Below are 18,181 nucleotides of genomic sequence, written 5' to 3' on the forward strand. Positions count from 1 at the left end.
AAATATACAGCCAAGAATCCTTTATCCAGCAAAGCTATTGTTCAGAATAGGAGAGATAAAGGCTTTCCCAGACAAACAAAAACTAAGGAGTTATGATCACTAAACTAGCCCTGCAGGAGATCCTAAGGGGGCACTCTGAGTAGAAAGCAGCAAAGACTACAAAGGACCAGAGACTTCACCACAAGTATGAAACCTGCAGATAATACAATGACACTAAATCCATATCTTTCAATAATCACTCTGAATGTAAATGTACTAAATGCCCCAATCAAAAGACATAGGGTATGGGGCACCTGGGTGGCTTAGTCGGTTGGGCATCCAACTTAGGTCATGATCTCATGGTTCATGGGTTTGAGCCCCGCATCAGACTCTGTGCTAACAGCTCAAAGCCTGAAGCCTGCTTTGGATTCTGTGTCTCCCTCTCTCTCTTTCCCTCCCCTGCTCACGCTCTGTCTCTCTCTCTCAAAAATAAATAAACACTAAAAACAAAAAAAGACATAGGGTATCAAAATGGATTTTAAAAAAAAAGACCCATTTATATGCTGCCTACAAGAGACTTATTTTAGACCTAAACACACCTGCAGAGAACCATCTATTGTGCTAATGGATGGCAAAAGAAAGCCAGAGTAGCCATACTTATATGAGACAAACTAGATTTTAAAACCAAGATTTTAAAACAAGAGATGAAGAAGGTCATTATATCATAATTAAGGGGTCTATCCATCAAGAAGGGCTAAAAATTATAAATGTTTATGCCCCAAGTGTGAAGCAACCAAATATATATATATATAAATTAATCACAAACATAAATAAATGTCTATTGTCATTGTCTTTTTTGGAAAAAGTAACAGTCTTAGTTTGGACTTTTTTACATTAAAATTAGAAATACAAAACACATAAGGCTGGAAATGAGATTTTTTTAAATGGTATCAAATAAAAAGCATGATATATAGAAAGTATAAAATATCATAAACAGACTTAAATACAAATATCCTTCCTGGACAGCTGTATGGCTTTTTCAGTTTACTATCTGCATCTGGAAGTTTCAGGGCCCAAGGGCTGTTTTAATTCTTAAAAGTAAAAATATTTTTTAATCTAAGTTTGAGGTTCCTTTGCTAATATACTACGCTCAAAACCTTAGTAGTTTCTCATCTAGTTGCTTTCTGTATAAGTAACACACATACAAAACTTTTTAAAGTCATAATTTTCGGGGCGCCTGGGTGGCTCAGTCAGTTAAGCGTCCAACTGCAGCTCAGGTCACGATCTCACGATCCGGGAGTTGGAGCCCCGCGTCGGGCTCTGGGCTGATGGCTCAGAGCCTGCAGCCTGCTTCCGATTCTGTGTCTCCCTCTCTCTCTGCCCCTCCCCCGTTCATGCTCTGTCTCTCTCTGTCTCAAAAATAAATAAAAAAAAATTTTTTTAAGTCATAATTTTCAAATCTGCTTTATTTCTTTGCCTTTTATATTCTGGATACTTGGCCCCTTTCAGACAAATGATTTGCAAATACTTTCCCTCATTCTATAATTTCTTTGCCTAACTCCTATTTCTCCCTCCCTCCCCTCTCATCTCTCTCTCTTTCTCTCTTTCAACTAAATGATGGCAACCTTGACTCTATCTGGAAAAATATATGTCCATACCCTTAATTAGAGCTCTTCCCTGAGTAATTTTCTCTATGTGGGAGTTTTTACTGACACTCTGGTGCTCAAACCTTTCTAAATTCCATTTCTTACCATTTGGAATCTGGAATCACTTTTTTAAATCCTGAAAGACCTTGAATTTCTGGATTTATTCCCTATCATTTCTTTTTACAAACTGGCCAATTGTTTCCTGAGATTATATCCTTCTCTTAACACTTTGCCAAACTTGGGTAATGAAACTGACCTCCAACTGCAAAAAAACAACATACCGTTATCTAACTTCGGTAAAACACAGTCATACAGTTTACTATAACTTTATGAAATATACTATGAAACATTTTGTAACTTCCTAACATAGATCTCCATTTTTCCAGTTAGTTTCAATGTTTTGTCATCTACTATCCATTACCCATCATTCACTACCCAGAAGCTCAAAGACATCGATTTTAAGTTTATTATGGCAGCACACCACTTCAAAGTTCCAATCTCTATATTGGTCAACTTAGCCTGACCAGGCTATGGAATGGTAATAAATAAAACATTGAAATGTTAACACAATAAAAGCTTATTTGTTTTTCATGTAAAGTTTGGTAAGGGTCACCAGGAGCTCTCATTAAAGTAGTGACTCAGAGATCCAGGCTCTCTCCAACTGGTGACACCATAAACTCAGCTCATGGCTTCTCAGGTTACTGTGGCATCAGAAAAGAGAGATGGAAGGATATCAACTCTTAATTGCCTTGATCCAAAAATTACTCACCTCATTTCTTCTCAACCTCATGAGCACGAGATAGTTAAAATGACCCAGTCTGAATGTTAAAAGGACAAGAAATATGGGCAAAAGATAGATACTCAGTGAACACTAAAGAACTGCCACATAAAAGGATGGAAAATATATATTTACAGAAAATACTAGCCAAAGGAAAGTTGATGTAGCTATGTTAACATCAGCACAAATAGATTTTAATGGGGCAAAAAAGCATTATTAGGAATAAACAGAGAAACCAGAATGAATGAGAAAGAATGAAGCTGAAACTCTACCTCACAGCATATATAAAAATTAAGTTAAAATGGATCAACAACCAAATTTAAGAGATAAAACAATAAAATTCTTAGAAGAGAAAACAAGAGTAAATCTTCATGACTTTAGATTTGGCAATGGATTCTTAAGTATGTCATCATAAACATGAACAACAAAAGAAAACATAAATATATTAGATTTCACCAAAATAAAAAACTTTTGTGAATCAAAGGACACTCACAAGAAAAGTAAAGATAGCCTACTGAGAGAAGATATTTGTAAATCATTTGTCTGAAAAAGGTCTAGTCCCGAATATAAGAAGAACTCTTACAGCTTGACAACAAAAATAACCCAATTTTAAAAACAGGCAAAGGACCTGAACACTCATTTCTCCAAATATATACAAATGGTCAACAAGCACATGAAAAGATGCTCAACATCACTAAACAGTGGGGGAATTCATATCATAGAGACATATCCCCTAGGAAGACTATCATCATAAAAAAACATAAAATAACATGTTGACAAGAATGTCGAAATTTGGAACCCTTGTACTCTGCTAGTAGGAATGTAAAATTGTGCAGCCACCATGAAAAACAATGTGATAGTTCCTCAAAAAATTAAAAATAGAGTACCATATGATGCAGCAACTCCTCTTCTAGAAATATACATGCAAAAGAAGTGAACACAGAGACTCAAACAAGTACAAGTACACATGTGTTCATGGCAGCATTGTTCATAATAGCCCACAAGGAGCTGCAACCCAAATATCTATCTACAGGTAAACAGATAAACAAAATGAAATACGTATTTATCCACTTTTATTCCACACAACAGAATACTACTCGGCCTTAAAAAGAAGAAAACTCTGATACATGCTACAACACAGATGAACGTTGAGGGAGTTATGTGAAATAAACCAATCACAAGAAGAAAAATACTCCAGAATTCCAGTTACATGAGGCACCTGGTATAGTCAAATCCACAGAGACACAAAGTAGAATGGTGGTTTCCAAGACTGCAGGGAGAGGGGAAAGAGGAGGTTAGTGTTTAATGAACAGTACATTCTATGCACTGACACGGGATGGCAAGATTCAGAACAGTAGTGTATAAAAAGAGGAGGAAAATAAGAACATACCTAAAATGTTTGCTTGCATCTAAACCACCTCTAATATATGTTAAAATTTTGTGGATTCTTTATACCGTTCTTTGTACCCTGCCATAATGGACCTCTGTCACTGTCAGCACAGCTGACACTGAATTTTTTTTTTCTTTGACAGCAGGACAAATTATTGTCATAGGTATGCCGGATTAGCTATGTTGGAACAAATGGTACGTGAGGAGAATCAGGTTTTTGTTTTTATTTTTGTCTGGATTTTGAGTGGAATTCAAGAAGATTCTAGGGTGCTTCTGAGTACATGATGTGTTGGGGCAGTTTTGTGAGGTGGACGACACACCTGCAGGAAAGCTTGCCCCCAACCCACGTTCAGAGAGGAAGAGATTTGTCCTTGAGTTCACTGAAATGACCTTCCCCTCTTGGAAGTCACTTGTCTATCCCAACAGAACGCCCCCTAAAGGCCGGGTTTCCAGGCGGACCGGCCAAAAGAAACCAGAAGGCAGATCTGAACCGAGTTGGGCCACCGTTTGACAGAAGCAGGAACTCGTTGAAAGAAGGAAAAGAAACACCTTCCTCTGCCCAGACCCAGTGTACCAGGGTCTCCGCTGCCTTACCAGGTCCTGATGCCAGCAAGCCGCGGAGCCCAACAAGCAGCAGCATTAGGAGGAACATGGTGTGGCTTTGGGGCTCCGACAGTGGACTGGGGCGGCGGCCGTTGGGAGCGCTCTAGGGTCGGCGCCGCGGCCGCTCACACGCGCGCATTCGTGGGGCGAAGATCTCGCGAGGCCGCTGCCACGAATGCTAGTCGCCCGCAGCACGCACCCACCTGGCTCCCGACCTAAATCCTGCGTGCCTGGCCCGTGAGCCTGCAGCTCCTCTGAGGTTGTCCGGACGTCTCTTCGCGCCTGCGACGTCGCAGTCGCTGTCCACCACTAAACCTTTCTCTTCGTGTTGACAGACCTAACAGATCTAACGCATTAATTGAACTGTACGCTGTTTTGTATCACACACTTCCAGATGTTTTGAAAAACGTGCAGTACTTTCTGAATTTAAAACTATATGCACGCACGCACACTCATATTTACTAAAGCTCGGTTTCTAAACAAACAAAACAACAACAAAACTAGCCAGATGTGTGAAAGACAGTCCAAGAAAGGGATAAGTTTTGGTATCTCTGAAAAGAGCTTGCTGTGATTTTTTTTTTTTCCATGCCTACTGCCCAAATGCGCTGTGTAATCAGGCTGTGTCTACTTTTCTTCCAATCTGGTTCTTCAACAGGCCTTGGCTAGAATTCATGTGTTAGCATTCTCTTGTTCACGAACTTCTCAGTACAGTGACTACTCATTCATTCATGTAGTCAACGAGTTGGAGGAGATTCTTAACCATAGTTGCAGTACTTATGTTCCAGTAGAAAAAATTTCTAAATTCCAAGCCCAGGCTGCCACCTATTTTCTCTTAACCCCCAATGCTTTGGCCACTCCAACTTCTGGTCTTTCCTGAATAAAAATTGCCTTATTCCCTGGGATACAATGTCTCCTCCCTCTCAGCTTCACCTCCAGTCTCTACCTATATGCACTATCTTTTAATTCTTTTGAAGTCCCAAAGAATGAATTAATCAATCATACTAAGTAACAAAGAGGCACACACAGACTAAAAAGCTCCGTGGAAACCAAAAAGCACACTTAGAGAATTACATCGTAAATTGCCATTTGAGATGCGATTTTGCAGAGGCATAGGACTTCAACAGGGCCATCTAGGCCTACAAAAAGAAAAATATGAGCAAAAATAAGGCAAAAATCTACACCCAGCTTGTATCTCAACAGAACAGCCAAAACTAGACTCTAGGCAGTAGTTGAGCCAAAAGCTGGTTTCATCTTGCTTCATAGTATTAGAAGAAAAATTACAGTAAGTACTTAGACTTGTCAATTAGTGGTATTTTCAATGAATTCCTGGTTTATTGGTTCTCTTCTTCAACCTTTCCTGTTTCAATCTTTAATAGAGCAGACTTTATATTATTCTTACTGTGTATATAGCTCTCAACGTAACAGTTTTATGTCCCATCCAGAACTTATATATCACAGTGCCTAATATGATATCTGCAAGGTGATCAAGTTTCAGTAAACATTTATGGAATTCAATAAAATCTGATTTGTGCTTAGAAAACCTGGATTGTGCTTAACCATATGGTTAAAGACCCAAGCAACTGCTTAAGACAAAGAGAAAATGCAATATCCTGAGCGATATAATTTTGTGAACATATAGTCAAACAGGGATAAAGTTACATATAATTTATCTAATTATTAAAATGTCTTTATCAGATATTAAAGAAGCCCTTTAATATTTGCAAATTTTGAAGTGATATTTATGGCCAAGAAATTTTACAATTTTAATAGCAATCCAGAATAAATCAAGGCCAAACCTAAGTGAAAAACATGTACATATGGAAACGCTAGCTGGTGCAGTAGGTTCCCCAAAAAACTGAAAATAGAACTACCCTACGACCCAGCAATTGCACTACTAGGTATTTATCCAAGGGATACAGGTGTGCTGTTTCGAAGGGACACCTGCACCCCCATGTTTATAGCAGCACTATTGACAATAGCCAAAGTATGGAAAGAGCCCAAATATCCATCGATGGATGAATGGATAAAGAATATGTGGTATACACACACACACACAATGGAGTATTTCTCGGCAATCAAAAAGAATGAAATCTTGCCATTTGCAACTACATGGATGGAACTGGGGGGTATTATGCTAAGTGAGATTAGTCAGTCAGAGAAAGACAAATATCATATGACTTCACTCATATGAGGACTTTAAGAGACAAAACAGATGAACATAAGGGAAGGGAAACAAAAATAATATAAAAACAGGGAGGGGACAAAACATAAGAGACTTAAATATGGAGAACAGAGGGTTACTGGAGATGTTGTGGGAAGGGAGATGGGCTAAATGGGTAACGGGCACTAAGGAATCTACTCCTGAAATCATTGCTGCACTATATGCTAATTTGGATGTAAATTTAAAAATTAAATTAAAAAATTTTTTTAAAAAAGGAAACCATGTACGTAAAAATATATACAAAAGTAAAAGAAGTTAAATGATTAAAGGTTTTTAGAAAAACTTTTTGTCTTTTTTTAATGTTTATTTATTAAAATTTTTTTGTGTTTATTCATTTTTGAAAGAGAGTGAGCACAAGCAGGGATGGGTGAGAGAGAGGCGGACACAGAATCTGAAGCAGACTCCAGGCTCTGAGCGGTCACCACAGAGCCCAACGCGGGGCTCGAACTCACAAACGATGAGATCATGACCTGAGCCGAAGCCAGCCGCTCAACCGACTGAGCCACCCAGGCGCCCCTAATGTTTATTTTGAGAGCAAGTGAGTGAGTGAGGGAGTGGCAGAGAAAGAGGGAGAGAAAGAAAATCCCAAGTAGGCTCTGTGCTGTCAGAGCACAGCCCAATGTAGGGCTCCATCTCACAACTATCATGACCTGAGCTGAAATCAAGAGTCGGATGCTTAACCAACTGAGCCACCCAGCACCCCCTTTTAGAAAAGCTTCATAAATATTAAAAAATCCAAGGAATTACCTAATTCTGGAAAAAGCTTTGAGTTACATAGTTAAAATATTACCGAGGTTTCAGTGATATGAATTACAATAGCAAAAATTGAGACAATATGAGAAAAAGACACAAACATTCTAGTCTTACATGCATTCAGAGGTTTAAACTGAAAGAATCTTCATTTGGGATTGTTTATACTTTTTTTTTTTTTAAATGAACACATTAGGTGCACCTGGGTGGCTCAGTCTGTTAAGCATAAAACTTTGGCTCAGGTCGTGATCTCGTGATTCATGGGTTTGAGCCCCACATCACAACTCAGCACTGAGACTTCAGAGCCTGCTTGGGATTCTCTCTCTCCCTCTCTCCCTCTGCCCCTCCCCAACTTGTGCTCACTCTCTCTCCCTCTCTCCCTCAAAATAAATAAACTTGACCAAAAAAAGTAAAAATAAATGAACACATTGTTGAAGATTGTGTTTAATTCATTAATGAGGAAAGTGGTAAGGTATTACACCCAGTTCAATGGAGAATCCAAAGATCAGGAATATCGAAATAAATGTGCCAGTGGAGGCAAAATAGGGAGGGATGTCAGCTCAACCTCTCTCTGCTGGGCAGAATTTACCTTTACATCTATGGACAAGAATTATTTTACATTGCTATCAGTTATCTACAGCTTAAAGCTGTAAAATAGTTCTATAGAATCCTATAGCTAGGAAGGGTAAATTCTCTTCTAGAGTCTAGACTCCAGACAATGCATAGTTTTCCACTGAAGTGGAAACTATATGTCTATATCCTACTGTTCTTTTAAATATTTTTTTAATTTTTATTTATTTTTGAGAGAGAGAGAGAGACAGAGAGAGAGAGAGAGGGAAAGACAGAGAGAAAGCACAAGGGGGGGAGGGGCAGAGAGAGACACACACACACACACACAGAATCCAAAGCAGGCTCCAGGCTATGAGCTGTCAGTACAGAGCCCAATGCAGGGCTTGAATCCACAAAGGTGAGATCATTACTTCAGCCAAAGTTGGACTCTCAACCAACTGAGACACCCAGGCACCCCATATCCTAACATTCTTTTAATCTACCTGGCCCCTGAGTATTTATCCACCCATGTCCTATGTGCAATTTTTAATATATACCAAATTGTTAAAACAGTGTACCATCTTCAGAGAACTGAAATATCATTCTTCTTCAAAACTAATCTGTTTTCCTTTAATAACAAAAAAGCTACTGCGCACAATTTAGCAGAAATCTGAAAATTAGTGACATAATATCTGTAAAAGTTTGACTAGTAGTTTTATCTAAAACTAATATGATGTTTTAATTAATAAGCTTATAAACAGCTGGGTAATTAGAAAGTTACTGGGTGACACAAAACAGAATTTCAAGTATTTTATTTATTGTAAATGTTATATTTGTATATGTATATATACACAAACCAAATTTTTTTGAAAAACTAATGAAATTCAGTTAATAAACCTATTATTAAACTTTATTATGAAAGGTTATGAAAAATTTTTAAGTGTTCAAAATTTTACCATTCATATCATTTTTTTCCAAAGTAAAAATTCATTTTTTTTACACAGCTGGAATAATAACTACTACACACCACACTTGCTTTTTTGCATTTATCTAAGAAAACCTTTTCTAACTTCTTTTCTCCAGCCTAATTTCTTTGAAAACATTAGTATCAACAGAGACATGATCCAGCACACCTTAGTAAATGTAAACATTCTAAATTATATTAATAGCAAGCTTTGAAGTTTCAGATTTTAAAGTGCTCATAAAATTCTCAAGTGGTTTTATGATATCTCAATTTGACTGAAGATATTATAAGAGCTCCTGCTTTATTACAGCCATGTATCAACAGCATATCTGATTAGTTCTATTAAATACTCCGTACCTTAAAGTTTCATTTATTTAAAATAATGCTATTGTAAAAGAATTCCATGCTTTAACATGATTCATAATAGAAATTCTATTATTAAATTAATTTTTCTAATATTCACTATCCATAGATAAATCCATAGACTCTATTATCCTTAGAATCCATAGAATCATTTATCCATAGAATGATCATAAAAATAGAAGACAATAACTGTATGTGAACACACACATACAAACTTTTAGTATGCTTTGTACTTCCAAAATAAGATTATGATCTCTTAATTGTGGGTTTTGCCCATTCTTCTGAAGACAAAGTGTTCCTTTATTTGTGAAGTGAATGAGATAGACAAGATTATAGCATATGATGATTATTAGTCCGTGCAAGATGAAAAGTATTAGATATTATTGACAGCTAATTAGTTTTCACAGGTATTAGATTATCATGTGTTCAACCAGAAACTACATTAATGACAACTAAGGTCAAAATTCAGAATTACACTTAAGTGCTTAATGACGAAACTTAAACCAATACAGTTAATTTAAGAGTCATTACAATAACATGTTTAAAGTAACATAATCCACGTTCAGTACATTAACATCACGGAACGACTGAATAAAACTTATTCAGTGATGGAAATGGAAATGTTATTCTAGATTCCCTGGCTTTACTGTGTTTCGTAGATTTCTCAATTGCCACTACTCGATTTCTGTTTTTCTATGTTAGTAAAGTTTGTTTCATGGTATTTTGTTGTCATTCATAGTTGCAGCAGGAAGAAAGGCTTTTCAAGAAAACATCAGGAAAAAAAAAAGGATTATCTTAGTTCCCTGAAGATATCTGCAGAAGTAAAGGAAAAAAAAAAATCAAGTGAGGGAACTATATAAAGGAGGTGCAGGTGCAGGACGAGCAGGAATTAAATTTCCCTGAGATGATACTTTCGGTTGTGGTGGAGGTGGCCTGTAAGAGGAAAAAAGACAGTTAATCATGTGTTTCAACTACATGAAATAATACTACTTCATTACAAGCCCAATGTAACACCATCTGTAACACTGCTGACAATTCTGAAGAGTACATTATATTCTGAGATTATTATTCATCTGATATGCAATGGCTAAAGACAAAAACCAGAGCATAAAATGGAGTAACTACCACAAAGTAATGCTATTCTATAATCAAAAAACATTGTATGAAGGTTCTGGCTTATATATTTTTAAATATAACAGCACATGAAGTTGAAAAGACAAACTGCAAAACACTCACGAGGTCACTAGCTCCCTGTTTACATAAATAGAGCTGAAATTCCAACTTCCTCAAAACATTACATCCACTCTGAGAATTAAACCTGCTATGACTTCTATACCTGTCCTTAACCTCTCTACCCTTCCTTACCCTCTTCATCTAATTCTAGTATTACTCTACTCCAATAACACACTACCACATTACTTGATGAATATCTGTCTCACGATTTATGTATTCTTCTCTTGATGCACAGCTGGATTTCAATGAACTCTTTATTACATAATAAAGATTATACATGAGGACACTCCCCAGTGTTGCAATTCAGTTGTAATTTGAAGGACTTTTGGAGGTGGGAGGGGTAAGATGCATTTTATATACTGCAAAATATCGTAATAAATGCTCCTTCTTTCTGATTTTAAGCCCATCTATTGAGAACTGAAAGATTTTAGTTCTTGTGTTTTTCAGGTCTAGAATTTCCATATAATTCTTTTATTAAAGTTTGTAGTTCTGTGCTGAAATTCTCAATCTTGACTATTAATTCTGTGACATAATTATTACAGTTATTTTAAAGTCTGTGTCTGATAGTGCCACTCACTGGATTGCCCTCTGAGTCTGTTTCTGTGGTCTATTGCTTCTCTTGTTTTAGACACATTGTCTTTTCTTGTGTGTCTGCTTTTGTGATGAGGGGCCAAACATAAAAAAAATCATAGAAATAAAGTTGAGGATCTAGTTTACCCTTACTGCTGGGTCCCAACACAAAACCTGGGATGTTTGCCAGGGTACTTCCTCTTTGGCAGGGCTTCAGTTTTAGTCCCCTCAACCCTGTGAATTTGTTGAAAGCTCTCCTCAGTTTCCTAGTCTCTCCATTCTCATTTTCAGAATAGGTAAATATGTCCAGGACAGTAAAGTGTTCCCCAAAAGATGGAATTATCTCCAGACTGCCTTCTTCTCCTGGGCCCCATACTTCCTCATTTCCTTGGTAGTTCTCTCATGCCTTCAAACACATATTTTATTACACACTGTCTAGCTTTTCTAGCTGTTCCTAATAGGAGGGGCTGGTCTAACCCATCTGGTTTGCCATTGCTGGGTACTTTAAAGGCCCTTGCTTCTGAAACTTACATACACCAAAGGTTGCAGCACCATTTGCTTGTCCTATTCAGACTTCTTTAAGATTTCATTTTGACACTGCACTAATATGACAAAATTTATATCAAAAGATCTTAAAAGCTTCTCTAAAAATTGGATTCGATCTAAACTGTTGATAATAAATACCTTGTGCTAAATTAAATACAAGGGGAAATATTAGACATTAACCCTGGGTTTTATTCTGCTTAAGTAATCTAAGTAAATTCACTTCAGACCTTGATGGGAACTGCTGAGGCTGCTTGGCTGCATAAGTTGGTACTGGAAATCTGTTTGCATATATAGGCTAAAAAAGGAAGAAACAGTTATTACCACAGTGCACTCATAAATTTATTTTCTATACAGTTTATTTTCCATATGAAAGTAATCAATATATTTAAAATTAATGAATAGATTGGGGCACCTAGGTGGCTCAGTCAGTTAAGCATCTAACTCTTGATTTCGGCTCAGACCATGATCTCACAGTTTGTGAGATAGAACCCTGCACTGGACTCTGTGCTGACAGCATGGAGCCTGCTTGGGATTATCTCTCTCCCTCTCTCTCTGAATCCTCCCATGCACACTATCACTCTCTCTCAAAATAAATTTTAAATAAATAAATAACATTAATAAATAGATGACTTACGATGCTGACATTTAAAAATATTTTGCTTATTCAACATTTTGCCACTGAATGTGGACTACTTAATTCTTTTAAGGTTATTTTTTTTTAATTCAATAATACTAAACTATTATAATCTTGGTTTAATCAACTACATTAGTTAAAAGGTAACATGTTTCCTATTTCAATATATTTTAAATAAAAATTTCCAAAAATGTATTGCCAAACATGTATAGTACCTAACTGGTATTGTAAATAGTCCTAATTTACAACGCTTAATTTTGGAATTCATGATATTCTTCCTTGACAAGATAGTTGAAATGAAGTTTTACAATAAAGTGAGAGTCTAAAGCAAATAAGAAAGTAAACAGATAAGCCTCAAATAAGAAAGTAAAAGTAAGAATATTTTTTACACATCACATTTACGTTAGGAAAAGTTAGGGAAGATCAGATGGAATTACTGAATCACCGATAATATGATCCTGACCAAGATGTTGTCTACTAACTGCTGTTATTTTCTAAAGCTCTATGAGTGACAAAATATGCACAGTGTTGGAGAAGACCTTGAACATTCTCTGGGTCCTGCTGTGGAACAGGTGGTCTATTTTTGGCCCCATAAAATGATTTGCTTTTATTGTGAAAATGGAGAAGGGATGCAAGAAAATGTCTCCATCCCTTTCCATTAACCCATAGAAGCAGCACTTTAAAAGGATAGTTCAACTCCACTTCTTGGAATTTATTTGACATATACTTTTACATGTATGCACAGACCTATACAGAAGGATGCTTGATGCTGCATTTTTTTATGGTAACAAGATTGGAAACAACCGGTTTTTAAATCTGTGATAAATTCATAAGATGGAATGGTATAGATATACAGTTATTAAAAACAATAGGATACAGGCTTATTACTCACCAACAGTAGACTAAAATGTTCTAAGTAGAGAACACCTAAAATGCTGGTTAAAATATTAATAGGTATTTTTTAATGCTTGAATGAATTTCTAGGGAGTAAGAAATATCTTAAAGACCCAAAACAGTAAAAGTATGAAAGAGTCCAGAGGATGTAGCAGCATTGGTCCTATGAATGTCTTCCATCCTTGGTGAACTACATTATATGTTTTCAAATAATACATAGATCTAGAAGACAAAACCTGGAGCCTGAGTTGGATGGAATGCTGAATCTAAGACCTAACATAAAAAGCCTAGGCCCCTGAAGGGCAATGTCCTCACTGGATTAACTCAGTGAAGAAACACCTGTCCCGAAGAACAGTGGGGGAACTGCCTAAATAGACGGTGGTGGTGGTAGAAGGGGAATAAAAGAAAATAATCTCTGTGGGTAATTTGTAACCACATACCCATCCTCACAAGGGTTTGGGGGGCCAGAGTTCATAACACTTGTGCGGCCCAAAATACCAACAAAAATTTTAATTTAGAGAAGCTGAAATTGACCCCAGGCATGTGGCCAAGGGAAATATACACACTCTCTGTAGGAACTCTATAATTCAGGACTGAAATAAAATTTCATATAAAATTCTCCCATATAAAATTCCAGAGAATATGAGTTTACAATCAGTATCACAAAGCACACTAACAAATAAGCCACTGTAAGAATCAGTAGAAATAACAAACCAAGACTGCACACATTAAAATGATCAGATAAAGCACAAAAAGTAGGTATTTTTATATGTTTAAAGAAATGAATCCTTTTAAAAAAAAATGAAGCTACAAGAAACTATCACAAATAAGTGGCAGATCTGAATCTAATTTATGTAACAATGTATCTAAACACAAGCAGACGAGAAAAATGACATGGGGCAAGAGGGAAACTAAATCAGCCCAAAAAAATAGAAGAGGATTTGTGGTGTGGGAAGAAAACAGAAAGAAAAAAAAAAAAAAAACAACAGGAAAATTAAAGATCATAAAGTAATATGGTAGAAAAACTACATTAATAATTGCAATCAGCATAAAGTCTCCAGTTAAAAGACAAATATTTTGGGGGCGCCTGGGTGGCTTAGTTGATTAAGCGTCTGACTTCGGCTCAAGTCATGATCTCACGATTCGTGGGTTCAAGCCCCGCGTTGGGCTCTGTGCTGATGGCTCGGAGCCTGGAGCCTGCTTCCCTCTCCCTCTCCCTCCCCCTCTCCCCCTCTCCCTCCCCCTCTCTCCCCTCTCCCTCTCCCCTTCTCCCTCCCCCTCTCCCCCTCTCCCTCTCCCTCTCCCAAAACTAAATAAACATTGGGGCGCCTGGGTGGTTCAGTCAGTTAAGCGTCAGACTTCAGCTCAGGTCACAATCTCACGGTGGGTGAGTTCAAGCCCTGCGTCGGGCTCTGGGCTGATGGCTCAGAGCCTGGAGCCTGCTTCCGATTCTGTGTCTCCCTCTCTCTCTGCCCCTCCCCCGTTCATGCTCTGTCTCTCTCTGTCTCAAAAATAAATAAAGGTTAAAAAAAAAAACAAAAACTAAATAAACATTAAAAAAAAAAATTTTAAGACAAATATTTTTAAAAAATTTTTAAATAAAATATTGTGTTTATAAGAGACAACATTAGGACAAAAAAATTACATGTAACGGATATAAGCTAATATGAAACAAAAATAAAAAGCTGATATTGCTGTATTCATATTTCAAAAATGGATTTGAGAAGAGAGATGATCTTTCCCAATTTCATAAATAAGGACTCTGACTACCAACAGCTGAAAACCTTTAAAAACAGCTATCAGGAACTGCTTTAAGTACTTCTCACAATCAACATGAAAGATGTCACTGGAAGAACATGGAGAAATATTTAAATATGCCAAGGGGGGGCGGCTGGGTGGCTCAGTTGGTTAAGCATCCGACTTCAGCTCAGGTCATGATCTTGTGGTTCGTGGGTTCAAGCCCCACATTGGACTCTGTGCTGATAGCTCAGAACCTGGAGCCTGTTTCAGATTCTGCCTCCTCCTCTCTCTCTGCCTCCACCCTGCTCCCTCTCTCTCAAAAAATAAATAAACATCAAAAAAACAAAAGGTTTTTTTAATATGCCAAGGAAACTGAAAGCTTTCCCACCAAGATCAGGAATATAAGGATGCTTGCTTTTACCACTGCTATTCAACATAATACTGGAAGATCTAGCCAGAGCAACTGGACAAGAAAATTATGGAAATAAAAGACATCCAAGTCAGAAAGAAGTAAAACTACCTCTATTCACAAATAACATGATCCTATGTAACAGAAAATCCCAAAGGGTCCACAAGAAAGCTACTAAAGCTAATAAATGAATTCAGCAGAGATACAGGAAGTAACATGAACATGCAAAATCAGCAATGAAAAATCCAAAAAGGAAATTAAGAAAGCAGTTCCATTTACAATAGCATCCAAAAGAATAAAACACCTAATAATAAACTTAACCAAGAAGGTTGAAGACTTGTATAGTGAAAATTACAAAACACTGCTGAAAGTAATTAAAGTAGACCTAAGTAAATGCAAAGACAACTGGTGTTCATGGGTTCAAAGTCTCAACACTGTCAAGATATGTCAATACAACCCAAAGTGATCTACAGATCCAACACAACACCTATCAAAATTCTGCCTTTTTTGCAGAAATGGAAAAGTACATTCCCAAATCATATGGAATCAAAGGGGCCTTAAGTAACAAAAAATCTTGAAAAAGAAGAAAAAAGTTGCTGGACTCACAATTTGCAATTTCAAAACTCATTATAGCTCTACAATAATTAAATCATGTAGAATTGCCATAATGATGGAAATACGGTCCAAATGAATAGAACTGAGAGTATAGAAAGAAACCTATACATCTATGGCCAACTGCTTTTCCACAAGGTGCTAAATCTACTCAATGAAGAAAGAATAGTCTCTTCAACAAATAGGGCCAAGACAAATAGATTTCTACATGCAAAAGAATGACATTGAACCCTACTTCATATCATATACAAAAATTACTCAAACTGGATCAAAGACCTAATAATAAGAACAAATATCATAAGCCTCTTAAAACATACAAGTAAATATTCATGACCTTGGATTTGACAATAGATTGTTAGATATGACATCAAAACACGAGCAATAAAGGGAAAAAAAGATAAATTGCACTTCATAAAAATTAAAATCTTTTGTGCACCAAAGGATATTATCAACAAAGTGAGAAGACAGAATGGAAGAAAATATCTGCAAATCATATATCTGGTAAAGTGTTAACATCCAGAAGTTCAAAACATTTGAAGTAATATCATATATTTTTTAGGGATATATGCATATGAAAAAAAGGATATTATCCTAGTATTCCCTAAAACACTCAGAGGAACAGTGTTTACTGTTCCATTACTGAGACAATTAGGCCTATTGCAGAAGCTCAGCACTAGGTCTTTGGCCACATGCCCTAGGGAAGCCAGGCATTAAAAACAGAAAGATAGCAGACACAGAAAAACACAGTGACAGTATAGATCCCATGTCATTTCCCAATCTTGATTTCAGGACAAAGCATTCCTAATGTCTACGTATCTTCTCCCGACTTCTCTGAGCCAGGGACCCTACCCAGAGACCACACTCTTAAATTATAAAGAAATCATCAATGCTTATTTCTATATCCATGTAACAATAATTTTTTTTCATTTTTAGCAATGTGATACCATAATAAATTTTGTTTGTTTGTCTGAAACTTACAGCTTCTCTGGGAGGAGTCACTGAAGAAACAGGACGAGGAACACTCGCTGGCTGTCTAGAAGCTTTCGCTTGATTTTTGCCATCTGATCTGAAAGAGACAATTACTTTTCAGCCAAGGTAAGATTGGAACATTTCTACATGATATGTAGAAAATGACATTGCATTTTTTCAAATATAGAATAATGATGTCTGCAGTGGTGGTAATGATGATCATGATGATAATTAAAACTTTTATGGCACTTTTAACCGCTTTCACGTATTTTCAATCCTTACAGCACTGGAAAGTTTTGTTAATTCCACTTTACAATTAAATAAACTAAAATTCTAAGAAACTATAAAATTTGGCCAACTAGGCCAGTGTTTCCAAACTTTTCTCTTCAAGCGTTCCTAAAAGCAAAAAGCAAATGCATATTCTTAGGCTGAATACACAAAACGTTAAGTAGTCACTCTAAAAATTAGGAAGTCCAAGAGGAGCAAACAAGCTGGTTGGAAAGATACCAATTAAATTTTAGACATGCTGAGGTAACAGCAAGTCAGCTCAACAGAGATGCATAGGAGAGAGCTATGATTATGGAACTAAAATTTCAGAGATGCAGACTGGAGAATTATCTATGGATTGGTCAGTTTGAGTGTGGCAGGAAGTAAGAGAAAGAAAGAATAGGAGATAAATCTGTTTTAGAATACGTTAAAAATTAAAACTCACATCAGAGTACTCTATCAAAATATATTAAATAAGAAATCATCATGATAAACTATTTTTATTATAATAAAAACTCATTTTTAAATAATTACATTATGCTAACAATGGACTATGGATTTTGTTAATAATCTCCCATTTAATCCTCATATCAACCCTAAGAGACAGGTAATATTATCCCTATTTCAGAGGAAATAAACCAAAGTTCAGAGAGCTTTATTTATTATTCCAGTTCACAATTCTAGCATATGACAAGCTAGATCTTAGATCTGATTACAAGGCCAGTATGCTATATGTTATATTCGAACATGTAGTATGTTCTATTCGAAAGCCAACATGTTAGAAGTGATAGTTGAGAGACAGTCGTGCAGGAGTCCAACACATAGACCAGAAATGTCAGGTGTCTGAATTATAATAGCCCTTCCTTCCATCAAAACTAATTTCTTAAAAACTTATGATTCACAAAATAGGAGTGCATGGTGATGCAGTCGGTTAAGCAACCGACTTTGGTTCACGTCATGATCTCACTGTTTGTGAGTTCGAGCCCCACATTGGGCTCTGTACCGACAGCTCAGAGCCTGGAGCCTGCTTCAGATTCTATGTCTCCCTCTCTCTCTGCCCCTACC

General features: G+C 36.7%; 2 protein-coding genes across 7 annotated transcripts in view; both read right to left on the minus strand.

The window, feature by feature from the left end:
• ADAM32 (ADAM metallopeptidase domain 32) overlaps positions 1-4,547 on the minus strand; it is a 174,062-nt gene extending 169,515 nt beyond the window's left edge. For 2 of the 6 annotated variants that reach the window (XM_042983414.1, XM_042983415.1), the window contains exon 1: positions 4,387-4,547. In XM_042983414.1, the coding sequence (XP_042839348.1) occupies positions 4,387-4,444 (58 nt within the window). In that variant the 5' untranslated portion in view covers positions 4,445-4,547. The remainder of the gene's footprint in view (positions 1-4,386) is intronic. The other 4 variants (XR_006216642.1, XM_042983412.1, XM_007097061.3 and 1 more) reach the window with 4 other exon arrangements.
• Positions 4,548-10,014: 5,467 nt separating this feature from the next.
• The window catches only part of ADAM9 (ADAM metallopeptidase domain 9), a 149,984-nt gene continuing 141,817 nt past the window's right edge, over positions 10,015-18,181 (minus strand). Inside the window, exons 20-22 of the mRNA XM_042983416.1 lie at positions 16,859-16,946; positions 11,819-11,886; positions 10,015-10,175 (exon numbers count right to left, since the gene is read on the minus strand). Of these exons, the coding sequence (XP_042839350.1) occupies positions 10,082-10,175; positions 11,819-11,886; positions 16,859-16,946 (250 nt within the window). The 3' untranslated portion in view covers positions 10,015-10,081. The remainder of the gene's footprint in view (positions 10,176-11,818; positions 11,887-16,858; positions 16,947-18,181) is intronic.

The sequence above is a fragment of the Panthera tigris genome, chromosome B1 (genome assembly GCF_018350195.1).
Source record: "Panthera tigris isolate Pti1 chromosome B1, P.tigris_Pti1_mat1.1, whole genome shotgun sequence".
Taxonomy (NCBI): Eukaryota; Metazoa; Chordata; class Mammalia; order Carnivora; family Felidae; genus Panthera; species Panthera tigris.